General features: G+C 37.7%; 1 protein-coding gene across 4 annotated transcripts in view; it reads left to right on the top strand.

Moving 5' to 3' along the window:
• LOC138064543 (adenomatous polyposis coli protein-like) overlaps window positions 1-15,277 on the top strand; it is a 103,903-nt gene that overhangs the window by 52,133 nt on the left and 36,493 nt on the right. For all 4 annotated transcript variants that reach the window (XM_068927561.1, XM_068927559.1, XM_068927562.1 and 1 more), the window contains exons 3-6: window positions 1,659-1,743; window positions 2,712-2,913; window positions 9,725-9,833; window positions 13,117-13,230. In XM_068927561.1, coding sequence (XP_068783662.1) covers window positions 1,659-1,743; window positions 2,712-2,913; window positions 9,725-9,833; window positions 13,117-13,230 — 510 coding nt within the window. The remainder of the gene's footprint in view (window positions 1-1,658; window positions 1,744-2,711; window positions 2,914-9,724; window positions 9,834-13,116; window positions 13,231-15,277) is intronic.

The following is a 15,277-nucleotide window of genomic DNA, read 5'->3' as shown; positions in this document are numbered from 1 at the left end:
GGATCTAAAAGGAGTTTCGTTCACACTGAGATTACTCTACAGTGTGAACCGAAGTCCCATTAGCAGGGGCGGTTGGGAGACTGGCTTCAAAGTGCTCCGAACTAAAACACTAACGTAGTCACACTTTTGGGGCTCTCTATAGGTCAGGCAACATGAAGATTCAGGAAATTTGGCCTCAGCGTCATCTTCAGAGTTACTTCGGTAGAACAGTGTAGACATGGTTAATGTGACTACTCCAGAATTCCTGTTTCTGGAATAACGGCATGTAATTAAATAGTGGGTGATTGCAGGGTGACTGTGCAGCTACTGTTTGTTCTGATACTAGTGCTTGGAGATGATATTTCCACCATCCTGTGGAATTCTTTACTCAAAATCTTTTTATCTCGGTTTTGTACTGGGAACAACGCTTTGAGTACAGGAAAAACTGAGTGTTATATCTGTTTAAAATGAGTATCTTGACTTCTTGTAGATGCTGTTCTTGTTCCTTTCAAACAGAGCAAAATGCCTTTAGTGTACCTTCTGTACAAGTTCTAAGAATCATTAACACTGATGGTAAGGCATGCTGGTTTCTTAAAATAGCAAAATAGTGATATGGAGATCTTTATAACTGTTATTTAAAATTCATTAGATCTAAGATACTGAACAGAAGATGTACAGTTCTAGGTGCAGAATCTGTCTATGACAAGTATGGAGCACCTCTCATCATTCTGAGTTTTTTTTTCTGACTCTTTCTAAGAAATATTTTCTATAGCGTAATAAGAAAAATCATATTTTAAATTGCAGTAAGGGCTTTTTGCCTTCTGGCCAGTCTTTTCAATTTATTTTTGCTATTGATGTATCCACTATTATGATGTGGGAAAAGGCTTTCACTAGCTTTCATTTAATTTTCCACCTGAATTTAGGCCACCGAGCAATAGAACCCTAGGGCGCGAGCCGCTTTTAATCTAGTAGTCATTGTTTGCTATGAATTTTTTTGTGCATTAGAAGTATTTTCCTTCAGCTATATAATTTGATCACATGTAGTTCTTGATAGCGTGCAGGGATGGTCTTTGCTTTGAAGCTTCAGCCGCATGAAGGAGTCCTAAATCTTTTCCTCACAGGCATGGTGGTAGTGGTAGTAAGCAGAAGAATGTGACTGTCCTTTCTGGCATATGGTGGTGATGAGGCCTCACAGGAAAAAAACCCTGGAGATTATTTCTGCTGATGATGATATCTTTGAGGTTCAAAAAATGTAGTGTTTAAGATACTTTAGTAACTTTTAATTATGTATCCAGATTTTATATTTGTAAGACATACTTCAGGTACACACATTGAGAAATTGGACTCTGAGTTTCCCTCTGCTTCCATTTCTCCATCTGTAAATTAGAGAGATGTGAGCATTCATTTTGAGAAGAACTTTTAAATAATCTAATAAGTTGTACTGTCAGAGAAGATTAATTAATCAGGATAGACTTTATATTGTGACAGTGTTTGGGAAAATAATGAGGAACTTATTTGACAGAAATTAAAGTTATAGCACTTGATCACTGCTCATATGAAGGATAGTTTACATTGGTGTTACAGTAGCTGTTACCTAAATGTATAACTGAGGGCAGGATAAGATGTATTTACCTTGTGGCTTATTGTAAAGCTTTCTTAATTATGCTAATTTCTTATAGGAGGTGCTGAAACAGCTACAAGGAAGTATTGAAGACGAAGCAATGGCATCTTCTGGACAAATTGATTTACTGGAACGACTTAAAGGTAAATTTAGAATTATGTTTTAAATAAGTTCATTTGCTTCTTAGTAATAGTGGCTTTGGGATAAAATTTTCCAGCTCAGCTGCATCTTTTTTCCATTACTAACTTTGACAGTCAGGCGTAGTCTCGGTGCCTGTTATTTTTTGCTCAGTGTTTTAAGACACGCTTTCTAAAGAGAATGTCTTCCTGTGTTGCTTTTGTGCTTTTGCTACTGTTACTGTAGGGCTTCATATGAATTGCATGTAATACAACTTGCACTTTATTCACTTTTTTGGCAAAAATGGATTTAATTGTTTAAATTGGTGGTGGGTTAGTTCTGTCAATTTTCTAAAGTTGTTTACATGCCCTGTCTTCTCCCTGTGGTATTGCTGGAACTGTATCTGTCCTGCTGGAAATTGGTGCCCCCTTCCCTGAAATGTGGTGGAATGCGCATCCAGGCCGTTATATGGGATGTGCAGAGCAAGCCCAGATCAGTGACTCCCTGCCATACGTCCGTTATCTCTGTCACAGCAGCAGAAATATCGTACAGGACGTCCACGTTTAGGCCCCTATGGTGGACAGTTCTCATCATTTATACGATGGTGGAGCACCTGCAAGAGCCCTGAGAAAGATGATGTTAGGAAGTGGGCCACGAGAACAATTCACCTGACGTTTATGCTACGCTCTGCCTGTTTCCAAGTTCTCTGGGGAAGAGGCAAGGAAACTGGTTTGGAGATACTGTGTTGGTTGGCAGGACTGTAGTTTGAGCATCTCCTCGTTCAGAGGACTACTACTCTCTAACTATGCTGTCAAGACTATTTTTGTTCACATTATGCTCTTCTGTGGATACCGAGGCAAAATGTTTTAACTGTTTCCTTTTAAAAAAAGAAAATCATAAATTTGTTCATGAACTATGACGTGAAGTAGGAATGATCTTTAAGAGCTGTGCTGCTGAATTTCAGCTCTGAAAACATTTGCTCTTTATTATCTAGAACTGAACTTGGAAAGCAGTAACTTCCCTGGAGTGAAGTTAAGGCCAAAAGTGTCCATGCGTTCATATGGGAGCCGGGAAGGGTCTGTGTCGAGCCGTTCAGGAGAGTGCAGTCCTGTTCCCATGGGATCATTTCCAAGAAGAGGTTTTATGAATGGAAGCAGAGAAAGCACTGGTTATTTAGAAGAGCTAGAAAAAGAGAGGTAAACTTCTTCATTTATTCCTTCAGTGTGTGCTGACTTCTTTCAATTTTAACATGCAAGTTTACTGACACATTTAAGATCTCACGCTTAATATTTAGTTATCATGCGTATGATTTTGATTAGTGGTGTACTCAGAATTATCCTAACAGTTAAGAAAAACTAGGAATCTGGAATCTACATTAGGTTTAAACACACACACACACACACACACACACACACACACACACACACACACAAAATCCTCAAGCATACAGTATGATTTTTACTGCTTCTTCATGTATTTCATTGTTGCGGGTCGTTTTCTGAAGTTAATTTTATTTTCATCAGCAGAGCGTTAGCGTCTTAAATATCTTTATAGTTTGAAAAATGATGCCTCCCAAACACCTCTTTATCTCCTCACCACTAGTGGTAAGTGCTGAAAGCGGGGCAATGTGAAGGTGCAATCTCTTTGTCTTGTTTAAATGCGAATAGCTACAACAGGTTGTTAATGAGTCACTTGATGTTAGTAGTCATTTACCTAGTGATTTCTTTCTCTTAGCAAAAATGACTACCAAACAAAAGCATTTAATCTGTCTCCAAGATGTCATCCCTATAGGATGTCAAGCCTGTTGGCAAAATAATGAAGTTGTTTTTTCTTGCACAGTAGTGGTATCCATTTAATGTGAAGAACACACTTCCAGGGCATATTACAGAGATGTACCACACATCAAACACTTATGAAGGAAATGCAAAGCAAGAGACAGGCAGCTGTTTCTGTTGAAGGCTTCTTGATATCCTAAAATAAATTTGACTAAAATCCCAGGTGGTTTCAGAGGCCTCTCGTTAAGCCGGACTTTCTAAAGATTTGGTCATTGAAAGCTACGAAGTGGATGGGATGTCAGACCAAGGGGCTGCAAAACCATATAAATTGCAACACAGTATTTTTGTGTCAAATAGTTGAAAAAAAGTTTTTAAAAAAATTCCTCTTTGGAACTGTCCTACAAAAGCTTTGTGTGTATCAAAAAGGTTTGTGGGCACCACTGTGGAAAACCCGAAGGGCCTTTCCTGGTGTTCAGTAAAACTTTTGCAATCAAGAGCTGAAAGGAGTACATTTTTCCTCTGAGGTAGTATGTCTAGATCCCTTTGGATTGTAGCAGTTAAATGAAAGTAATGTCTTATGGGTCCATTCTGAGCCTCATCTAGCAGCCACTCCGTTTTTTCATTTTCCTAGTCAGAAGCACTAATTGTGTGTGTTTCCTCTCATAAAATCTAGATTCATGAAGGGCTGTATGTGGATATTTCCCCCTAAGTCAGGAATCTCTTCCCACTTGGTCGTCCCAGTCTTTAAGGATCTGACGTGTCTGCCATTTGAACTCATGGCTATCCATGCTTCCTTTTTTACATGCAAGTGCTCTTCCTTCCTAGTGCGTATAGTTTAGTAAGATTGATGGAACAGAGCTTTCTGTGTGTGATGTTTCATACGGACAGCACCTTGGTTCTTACTCAGAGTAACAGTCTTATTTCATCTTGTTCGTATTTTTTCCGATGCTGTATTCTACTGCATGTGATACTAAAATCTATAAGTGTACTTGGGGCTTTCATTTGTGGTTCAAATGAATTCCAGGCCACTCAGAACAAGAAGCATTCGTTCCCAGCAACTGGAGTTCTTCAGGGGCTTTAATACGTCTGTTTTCTCATCTGTGATCTTTTTCCCACTGTTGTGGATTCTAAGGTGATAGTTCTTCAGAAATTTTTCTCAACGATAAAGACGGCTTAAGCAGTGAACTGCTCTTTGTTTATAATAATCCTGGAATAAAGGAAGAGGGACATTTTAATTTCAGATGAGTTCACTGATCTGGTTATGAAACGCAGTGTTACTATCACAGTTGAGGGAGTAAAGATTTGTGCTGCTGAGAAAATCTGCAGAGGCATGGCCAGATAACATCTAGCTTCATTATTAGTGAAACGACGGATAATCAAAAATGCCTGTTTATTACGCTATTTGAGGGGACGTGTAAGAATGCTAAGGTATCAGCATTGCACCCTGGATAGCCCAAAGAATCAGAATTTGGGGATGAAAGAACTCATGGAACTTACCAGGCCTCAAAACGTTAAAGCAGTGTGGTAAGAAAACGAACGTTTTTTGGAAACCCAAAACAAGGGAACCAGTAACCCATCCAATAATCGAATACACAGGCACAGTATATGCTGCTTATGGGCAAGAGTGTTCGGGAGGAGCAGATCATTTATTAAGTGTGTGCAAATTTGGGAAATTCAGTAAATGCTTTTCATTAATAAAAGGATCTAGAGAAAAGTGCTGAAATTTGCTTTGTACTGAACATTTAGCTTGTCCAAAAAATGATATACTAAAGGAAAAAGTTAATAAATTAGTTCAGTTACCAGAATGAAGGTAAAATTGTCTACGTATTTCTCCTTTGCTCAGCTCCCTTCTAGTTTCAAAGCCCCCAAAAGAGGGGAGGGATATATGTTTTTGTGCTACCAGTTTAGAACACACTACCTATTAAATGCCCTCTGCATTCGCTTTGGCTAGTTTCAGGTGTATTTGATAAGACACTATCTCAAAAACAAAACTTTTCGAAGTACATTGCGAGTTACTTTTTGGGTCAGTTTGTCTTTGGCAATTTAGTGAGTCTTTTAGAAAAATTAAACATTTTGTCAGTTCTATAATTTTCCACTTAGGCCGATGATCTTAGGACGTGTTTAAAATGATGAAATTTGAATGAAAATTGTTCTCCTGCTTTATTTCCTCTGTTTTATTCCACTCTTCTTTTCTTTAGTGTTTATTTTGAGCATTTTCTTTGTCTCATGACTTCTCTCTCCCTGCTCTTATCTCCTCTTGGCTGACTGGGCTACTTACCCAAGTCTTTCCAGCATCTGTCAGCAGTGTTTGCTTGTATCAGATGTTGGAAAATTTGTGTTCAGCCTAAGGAGGATGTTGCAGTGCTCCTGCAGTTGCACAAAAAATGCTGACTTACTGAAGTGTATAGCTAAAAAAACAGCCAGAAACAGCTAATGTATCCTACAAGTTTGTTGTCTCAGTCAATAATTGTTTTTTCTGCAGACAATTCATGCAGAAATTTCATTTTCCATGTTGTATGCATCATTTGGTTGAAAGACATTTGTACCTGTTTTGCTTTTGATGTTCGGAAAAAACTGCTCTTTGAAATACTGGGTTTTTTTCAGATCATCATCTTCAGGAATTTGTACCTTTTTAAGGTGTTATCATTTTATGGCTTACTAATAGAAGTCAGGATTAATTATAAATGAAATTACATGATGTAAGTAGAATAGTGTATATTTTGTTTCCCTTCTCCCCTTTAACTGGGAAAAAGATTGACGTATTTATTCAAAAAAGATTTCCCGAAATAAGAAACTGCTTTTGTCTGATCTTGCATTCATTCAGCTTCACTTATTGGTGGGAGCTTCAAAAAAAAAAAAAAAAGTGTTAGAGAAGAGTTTGGAAACATACATGCTTCAGAGAAGCAGTTCAAATTGGAAACTTTTTTTACTCATGAAAGCACTATAATGTTCCAAAAGTTTGTTTGATTTACCTTGCTGCATTCTCACTGAACTTGAGAGCATACGACAGAGAACAGAATATTCTGATACTGTGAGAATATAGATATAAACAGTCTTGGAGTATAAAGAGATGAAATAACTGCATTGGATTTTTCCATCAAAACTTTTCTTGGATCAGTAACAGCTCTTCCACCTTAAGCTCGCTCCTGACCTCAAAAAGTTCCAGATGGCTGCAAAAGGAGCTTGACTTCTGGTTGGTGTAATACTTGGTACAAATGTCAGTGCAAAGAGCAGCTGATCAGATGTATCTGCAGAGACCCACTCTGCTTATTTTCAAGGAAATTGAGGCAGAACCTGCTGCAAATGTACCAAGCTCCTTCAGGCTAATAAACCTAAAGTCATTGTGAAACCCAGAATCCTCCTCCAGGAGCAATGATGCCAACCTACTAAGCCCAAATAAAGCATTTCTCATAAGCAAAAACGGTCCTGTTAAATGAAAGGAGTCCCCCCCCAGGGCATGCATTATGTTATTTGTGGTGCGCTGATGGTTCTTAAGTTTCTTTTCTTGCTTCTAGCATCCTTTCTGCCTGTCAAAACAGATTGAATGGCACAATGTCTCACTCCCAAACTGAATGCTCTACATTTTACAGGAGATACTTAATCACTTATTCACTTACCTGCTTTCTAAAAAGAACTTCTGTTGGTTAGCTGAAAATAATCCCTCCTCTTTTTACTACCAGTTTTTTGACATCCAGAGGCAAAATTAGTCAATCCCGTGACATTTGCAAGTCCTCGTATAGTTTTGATCGGCAACAGATGAGACTGATCTGATTCATACCATTAGAAAAAGCATCATACCGTTGTGAAAAAAGGATTGGGTTAATTTTACTTCCGTAACTTTCATTTCCCAAACTGGACGCGCTCAGTGCAGTGGCACACACGGGGAATAAAAAGGCAAGCCCTGCAGAAGGTCTGCGTGCATCGAGATAGGCAGAGCGGGCGTGTGTGAGAGGATGGGCAGGTGGGAGGTGAAAGGGAGTGAGTACCCCTTTCCCACAGGCTTCCCCTGAGTAGGCTCTAGTGGCATTTTGTTCAGTCTGACTAAAGTGTCCCGGCAACAGGGCTACAGTCCTTGCCCTAAGGAATTCCTGCCCAGACCCATCCTTGCAACTGGGGGATTACAGTTACCCTGTAATCCTGCTACGGTTACCTGCAACAGTAGGGTAATTGTTGTTTCTTACTTTTTTCACTGATTTTACTTGTAAGCCCATCTAGTATAAAAGTTGACCGAATAAATGGCTTTATGTTTGCCTCGACATCTTAAATGGTTCTGTTTCAACCTGACTTTTGAATCAAATCTGGAAAGTTACGTTATTCTGGTCGTGCTTAAAAACATTCAGCGCTCTTAGATGAGTGTAGTTTTTCAGTCTCTTGCATCCGGAGTGAGGGAGAACAGCCCAACAACTGAGTAGTTAGTGTAACAGTATGGTTTTCCTTAATCTCTTTCAAAGGTATTGTAGCTGTCATTAAGATTACGATTCCTTTCTTGTGTGGTTTTACATTAGATTAGGCAATGCCAGTTACTTTGGTATACCTCTAAACTGTTACAAGAATGCTGGTTTTTTTACTTTCTGAGATGTATGGATTCTTGTCAGTATTATTCTCAGTTCTGCCCGTGTGTAAATGAAAAAAAAATAGAGCTGTTAGTTTAGCATTTACTAACATAAACTAGATCCTGTAAATTTTTCGTTTTCCACTTTGAGCACTGTTCAAATCGCCTGCTTTGAGTATGGAACCATAACTGTTAGTCGTCAAAACTTATTTATTTGAAACATTTTTGAAGAGACCTAGGTCAGACAGATACTTCAAAACCTTTATTTTACGTGAAGTTCTCTCATTTCAAAGCTTGATAATCATCTTACCAAATCGTGATTGAGCTGCATTAACAAAGTAGTCAGGGGGGATTTTTATTTTTGTTATATGCTCTGTTTTTGTTCCTTAGCAAAACATTTGTGGTAATTATCCATGATGCGTGCATATTTGTTAGAAAGATTCGCTTGACTCTTGTCAGAAAGTTCACAACCTGAGTTTAGAGAGAAAAGGATGCAGAAGTTAAGGAGTGGGGAAATAGTACTGGGCAAACTTGTATGCAGCTTCCGGTATTATGGCTGAGTGTTTGAGTTCGGTCTTCAGCATTATCAGTCCAATTTTGTTTATGAATGGTATGCTCGTTTAATTTTTTTAATGAAGTACACCTGCCTTTATATCATCTGTAATCTAATATGATTTTAGCATTTCCTCTGATGTTAATGAGCGATATTAAAGTGTCAGAAGGGAGAGAAGTGCTCGCAGAAAGCACTTGTAAGAAACTAAAAAACTTAGGAACTGACTTGTCTGTATACATGTACTAGCAGGATTTTGACCGTAACATTTTAAAATGTATTTTAGAAGGAAAAATGTGATAACAATAAATAGTAAGTAACTGTATTGATAAATTTTACAACTGTATAAATGTGGTTTATTATAAAGGGTTGATAAAGCAGTATGTAATGCTATTTTAATAGATATGTTCTCAGAGTTTGCATATAAACATCTTCAATTCCTTATATTGATGTTCTGATGCCTTTAGCACATACTACTTGGGTCTGCAACGTGCTTATGTTACATATTTAAAACGTATTAAGCAGCTGTAAATGTATCCTGCCTATAAGATTTGATGGAAGGTACTCTTTTAAAATGTTTTTAATAATCATGCAAATAACTTGTTTGTTTTATGCATTGTTTTGGCATGGGTGGCAGAGTTAGTGAGAAGGCACTACAGAGGCAGCAAAGATAATGGAATTTAGTAATGGTATTGTGAGATGTATTTACCACAAAATCCAAGCCTTTTCTTACATAGCAGTTGTAGTTTGCTACATTATACAAAGCATATTGTCATAAAGTAGCAGGATGCAAGTTAGCACAGGGCGAATACCTGAACATAGCTTTCACAAAATGCCTCTCAGCTGCAGACTTCCAAGTGATTTTGTAATGAGGGGTAGCTATCATCTCTTCTATAGAGGTGGACCTGATGCACGAAAAGTCACACTGACTTGCATAGCACAGTGTAGTGGGTAGTTTGTTCAGCTAGGGCCAGGGAACAGAACCCCTGCTCAAACTTCTCCTTTAGTGCCCCCTTCAACAAACCTCTTTTCTTATATGACCTTTGGTATTGATATCAATGCTTGTTGCTGTTCTTATATTGGTAATGAAGACTTACTAGTGAGACATTTCCTGCTTCTGTTTTTAATAGATCTCTGTTGCTTGCGGAGCTTGAGAAGGAAGAGAAAGAAAAAGATTGGTATTACGCTCAGCTTCAAAACCTTACTAAAAGGATTGATAGCCTCCCCCTTACTGAAAACGTAAGCAATTTCAGCATGCTCATTCTGTATCTAGTGCTGTGATCTCTGTTTAGATGCTGTGTGTATTTTATGAATTTGGGGAAGTTCTCTACTATCGTTTTCATATGTAAAGCAGTTTTATTCACTATGTAAAGTTAACTAAGTCAAAGTAATGCATTTTTCCTTTGCAGTTCCCCGATTTTCAGATACTATTTTACTAGTTTAAATTTGTACCTATCGGTATGAATGTCAGTGCTAGACAGGAGCACTGGAAAAGTCGTTATGACAAAAGATTTACATGTCGGTAGGTTTCTTCTTTAACAGTATCTCCCAAAGGCCTTTTCTCTATCAGTTCCATTATTTCTCTTCTAGTTTTGTGAGCGATATTAGCCTAGGAGACAATTTACGCAGGAGCTCTTAATTCAGAACAGTGAGTAAAATGGTGCTATAGGCTATGCAGAGTCTAATGACCCTCCAAGCTTTTACCTTGGCATCTCCAAACTAGTTATAGTCATCAGCATTATCTAGGATAATGAAAATCTTTGATATCCCAGATAATACAGGTTTTCCTACTTTCAGACCTTAGCAACGTGCATGTACTTACAGTGCGTTTCCTTAGTACGTGCAGTTCTGTGAAGGCTTGGTTGCCCATCCTTATAGAGGCATATCTGGACAGGAACCAGATTAGCTGTATTTATGCTGACTAGCTGTGAGAGCTAGTCAGCTTCCTGGAAATGGAAATACAGTATGAAAACACTTCAGTGACTGGGGTAAAACAGTTGCCATTCAGTAAATCTAAAACTAAGTCACAGCCATGTTGATCAGAAAACCAGGGGAAGGCGGGGAAGACTGAAATAGACCTTGAGGAAATGCAGTCTGTTCCCAAAGGCAGTCAGGTGTATCTGTGTCACACTAAATACACTGTAGCTTTTAAGATGAAGTCTCCCCAGCTTCACAGAAAATCAATTAACTTTAACTCTTATTATTATAGTGTTTTGCTTAACAGATGTGCTAAATCTCTTTTGTGGTAATTTATGCCCATTACTTCTTTTTCTATCCACAGAGGAAGGACAGATTATCCCTTTCTTTTTAGTAGCATTTTTCGTATTTATAGACTATTATATCTCTTGCTGGCTTTCTGACTTGACCTTGCTGAAGTCTTCTGGGAGAACTTGCTGTTGGAAACGTGTTTATTTGCAAACAGTAATTGTCCAAAAACCGTGAAGAGTTGACTTCTAGGAAAAATGAAAAGATACATCAGCCATAATTGAATTTTCTAAGAATTTTCCAAGCTTTTTAACCTCATCATAATTTCGTCATGGTTTCAAATTTCTATCTCTCAGTTCAGTTTATGCTTTTATCTTGTGCTTTGAAATGCATAGCCTTCTCATTTCTGTGTGTTCTCCATCATACAGTTGGCTCTAGGGTCATGTATCATACTTTACCTTTCTTTTCATATGTCTGCAGCTGAAGGCTTCCTTCTGGCCTTTTAAGGATCTTTTAAGATCCTTATCCCAAGTAGAAAGGGCTTATTAATTCTGTCTTTATAAGATTTCTGCATATTATTGGTGGTACAAATGACTAGTGTATGTGGGCTTTGATTTTTTCCCTTTTCCATACCAGGAAAAGTTCTGGAACAAATAAGAAAATGAAATTTCTGTCTTCTCTCAGTGACCATCAATAACATGATCCCAAGGTTATGCCAAAAGTTCTGCCGTGTACCTGTATGAATAGTACTGTTTTAAACCTGGCAGTGCAACATAGTACTTTGGTGCTGTCTAAAACTTCTTCCTGAAAGATTTATACTCTTAACAGTCTTGTTATACTTGTGAATAATTGTTCCTAATAGCGAAGAATGAATAGGCCTTCTAGTTTTGATTTTCACACATTCATGCAGTCATTGTTTTTGGTTTGTGTTCTCTTTAGTTGCTAGTACCTTTTTGCTGGAGAGCAGACTAGAGAGAAGTTTGAAAAATAAGTACAGCTGCAGTGTTTGCTTGTCACGTCCCATTTTCTTCCAGAAAGGCATTTCTCACTGATCTTTAAATGATGCATCTTCTGATCTTCCATGGCATTCATTTCGTTTTACTTGCCAGTCCCATATAGCTACATATCTGAAACCACTGACTTTTCAGAAATTGAATAGATAAATTCATATCGTGTTCATCTGGTAAGAACAGTTAGAGACGAAGGTAGTCATGTGCATCAGAAGATGATGTTAACTAATGCTCTTTTTGAGCAAACATGTTTACTGGGCTTAGTACTATTTTCCACATATTTGAATAAATTACTTGTGTACATATGAGTAGTAGTTAAACTTTCAGCTTAAAAATTATCTTGCTCAACCTAGAGAAGAGAAGGCCTAGGAAGGATCTACTGACAGTCTTCTAATACTGAAAAGGTAGCTATAGAGAAGATGGGAGGTGCTCTCTTCACATGGTGACAGGACAGGAGGGCACCCAGTTGTTTCAGGGGAAATTCTGTTCGAATATAAGAAAAAAAATTCTTCACCGTGAGGACAGTTTGAACATTGGATTAGATCGCTCAGAGAAGAGGTGGAATCTGCCAGGCTAGAAATATTCAAAACTTGGCTTGAAAAGGCCCTGGATAGCCTAATCTGAAGCCCAGCTTTCAACAGAAGGTGGGACCGGGTGATGTCCAGGAGTTGCTGCCAGCCTAGGCTTTTCTATAATTCTGAGATCTTTTAAAATAAAGCTTGAGGGAGTTGCACTGAAAATGAACTTTCTTGTTAATTTTTTGTTCTCCCCATTAATTGCAAAGACCTATTTTTTTAAATTACATTAATATTATAAACCAGCCTTTCTGGTGCTTTGAAAAGTTGGAGTACCTTTCCCTGTAGGTTATGAATTCAACAGCTATGCTTTTTTTTTTAAACAGGATAGTTAAGAATAGGATTGATAGCAGTAGCATGAACACCATCACTAGGTGCAGTAGTTTGACACCTATGAATATTTTTGCCAGTACAGATTTAGATGGAAAACATAACAATTTTTGTTGGTGTGCTGACATACGTTAGCATCCAAATGTTCCATGTTTTTAATGATACTGTGTCAATGTTTATATATTGTATTTAGTCATTTGACAGACTTGCAGGTAGTCTTTGGGTTGAACAGTATTGTGTTCTTATTTTTAAGAATGTAGTAGTATTTTAAAGGTCTATTATTCGTGTTTTATTTGTTTATGAAGTTCCATGTGGAAAAAATTGTTCTGCTTCTGTTCAGAGAAATACAGAGTTTGCATCAACTTCATTTGCTAAAATGCCTTCTCTGCATTTCAATTTCAGTTCTCCTTGCAAACAGACATGACCAGAAGGCAGTTAGAGTATGAGGCAAGGCAAATCAGAGCTGCAATGGAAGAACAACTAGGTACTTGTCAGGACATGGAGAAGCGAGCACAGGTATAGTTTTTCTTTCATTATTAAAAGGATTGGAAAAAGTTTTCCAGTGATGTCATTAAATTATTCATGTATCTTTAAACTGTGTGCAAACACAGTGATACCTTAGAGCATTCAGTTAGCCTTTTAAATACAAAATAAAGGAATCAAAACATAGAAAAAGACCACTCAAACAAAAAGCACCTTTCTTTGCTTGTTTAAAAGACGACTTGTGAGTAGTTGGGAGAGGTTAAAAAAAAAATCATTATTTGACTGTAGTTTATTACAATTTTAGCTTCAAACAAATGTGTATTTGCAGCTGCTTAATTTGTTTGTGTAACAAAACAATATGTTGGGTTTTTAACTTTATGCTTTTAAGTTTACAATAAAATTCAGCTGCTATTAAGTTTCCTTTACCAGAAAGCATGTATTAAGGAATAATCTTTGAAAATAAGATATGCTAGCAAAATGTCATTCACATCCATACCTGTAAACTGTTTGCTCTAAGTAAGGTTTCTGTTGTGTTCATGATGAGTATGTGCATAGTTCTGTATGCAAATCATGCCACATACATTTGGAAGTATAACTCAGACTGTAACTGTGGGGAACTCGATAAATGAAATTATCAGCTGTTGACTGGTTATAAAAGCTATTCCCCCACAGTAGCAGAGGGACAATTTGAATTATTTATTGCCAGCTGTTTCCATGGATGTTAAGTAACTAGTTTGATAAAATAACCTGCTTTTTCCTAGAGTGTTACAAAAATAAGTCATTTGAACAGAAAGTGTCTCTTTAGGCTTTATTTTCTTCACTGAATTTACCTCAACACAAAATTTTGCTACGTAAGTAATATTTCTAATTAATTCTGTTTGTAATTAAAATTTAAAGTGGCTTTAAAGCAGAATAATTTAGTAGGTATTCTTGAGAAAATTCTGAAAAATGGTTAGTCCGTGGCTGTATTTTTTAGCAAAACACATACACGCTAATTGTAGAGCTCGCTCTATCAGGTATGTGCGTTATGGTTGTGTAAGGGTCTGTCTATATAGAAGCGCTTAGACCCAAGTTCACTCTTCCCTGTTCTAAGCTGCCGGGGTAATAACTGGCTCTGGTCAGGATGCTGTATGGCTGTGTTACCGAGGTTTATTGGCTGCCCTGCACCAAGGCGACTGTGCGACTTGGGTGCAGCCAGTTCCAAATGAAGGCAGAACAGAGTTGAGACTGTCTGTGTATGCCTGGTTCTCCCTGTTGTAAAAGAAAGTAATACTGAAGCGACTCTAGAACTTCTGAGCAAGTTCTTTAACAAGCTGCAGCTAGAAGGTGAAGTGAGCTAAATGGATACAGTAGGCTGCTGGCCAAATTTTAAGTGCACTCAAGCAGAATAAATGAAACCTCTGCAAGAAGCAATTTGACTGTAGTTATATCACTATGAAAGTAATTAAGTTGTCCCTAAAGTAGCTACTTCCCTACCTGTTCTTTTTTAATTTGGGGGTGGGGGAGGAGGAACCCGTAGGCATACGTTAATTCAGAAAACCATAATCTTCCATCCTGTTGGTAGTTACCACAACTATTTTATTCCCGATACATATGTATAACACCTATATGTAATCCTAATAGACACTGTAATTTCCATAAGATTATAAAATAGGAAGAGGAAATAACTATATCCTCCTGCACTCTGTTATTGAGTTTGGCTGGTAATTCCCCCTGGTTTCATTGTACCAAGGTATAGATGCCAAAACTGTGTAGAACTTAATTGACGTATAAATACCTCAGAGCAAATTCTGGATTACTCCACTGTGATGTTCAAATGCATAAACTGAACCGTTCATATCTGGCAAGTATAGTGAACTTGCTTGTTTTTCAGCTTTCCTTTGGCTCTGTATTTTCATTCTTCCGTGACCATTTGTGCTACTGGACACAATGTAAAATGTAATTTCGAGGAAGGCAAGAATGGAGGTATATAAAGGCTGGCATTGCAGACGACTCAGTATTATAGATATATAATATTGATTCCATAAGCATGGATAACCTGCTGTTGCCCAAGGAATTCATGCAGTGGTCAGCCTGTTCT

The sequence above is a fragment of the Struthio camelus genome, chromosome Z (assembly GCF_040807025.1).
Source record: "Struthio camelus isolate bStrCam1 chromosome Z, bStrCam1.hap1, whole genome shotgun sequence".
Lineage (NCBI taxonomy): Eukaryota > Metazoa > Chordata > Aves > Struthioniformes > Struthionidae > Struthio > Struthio camelus.
This window is presented reverse-complemented; position numbering and strand designations above follow the sequence as displayed.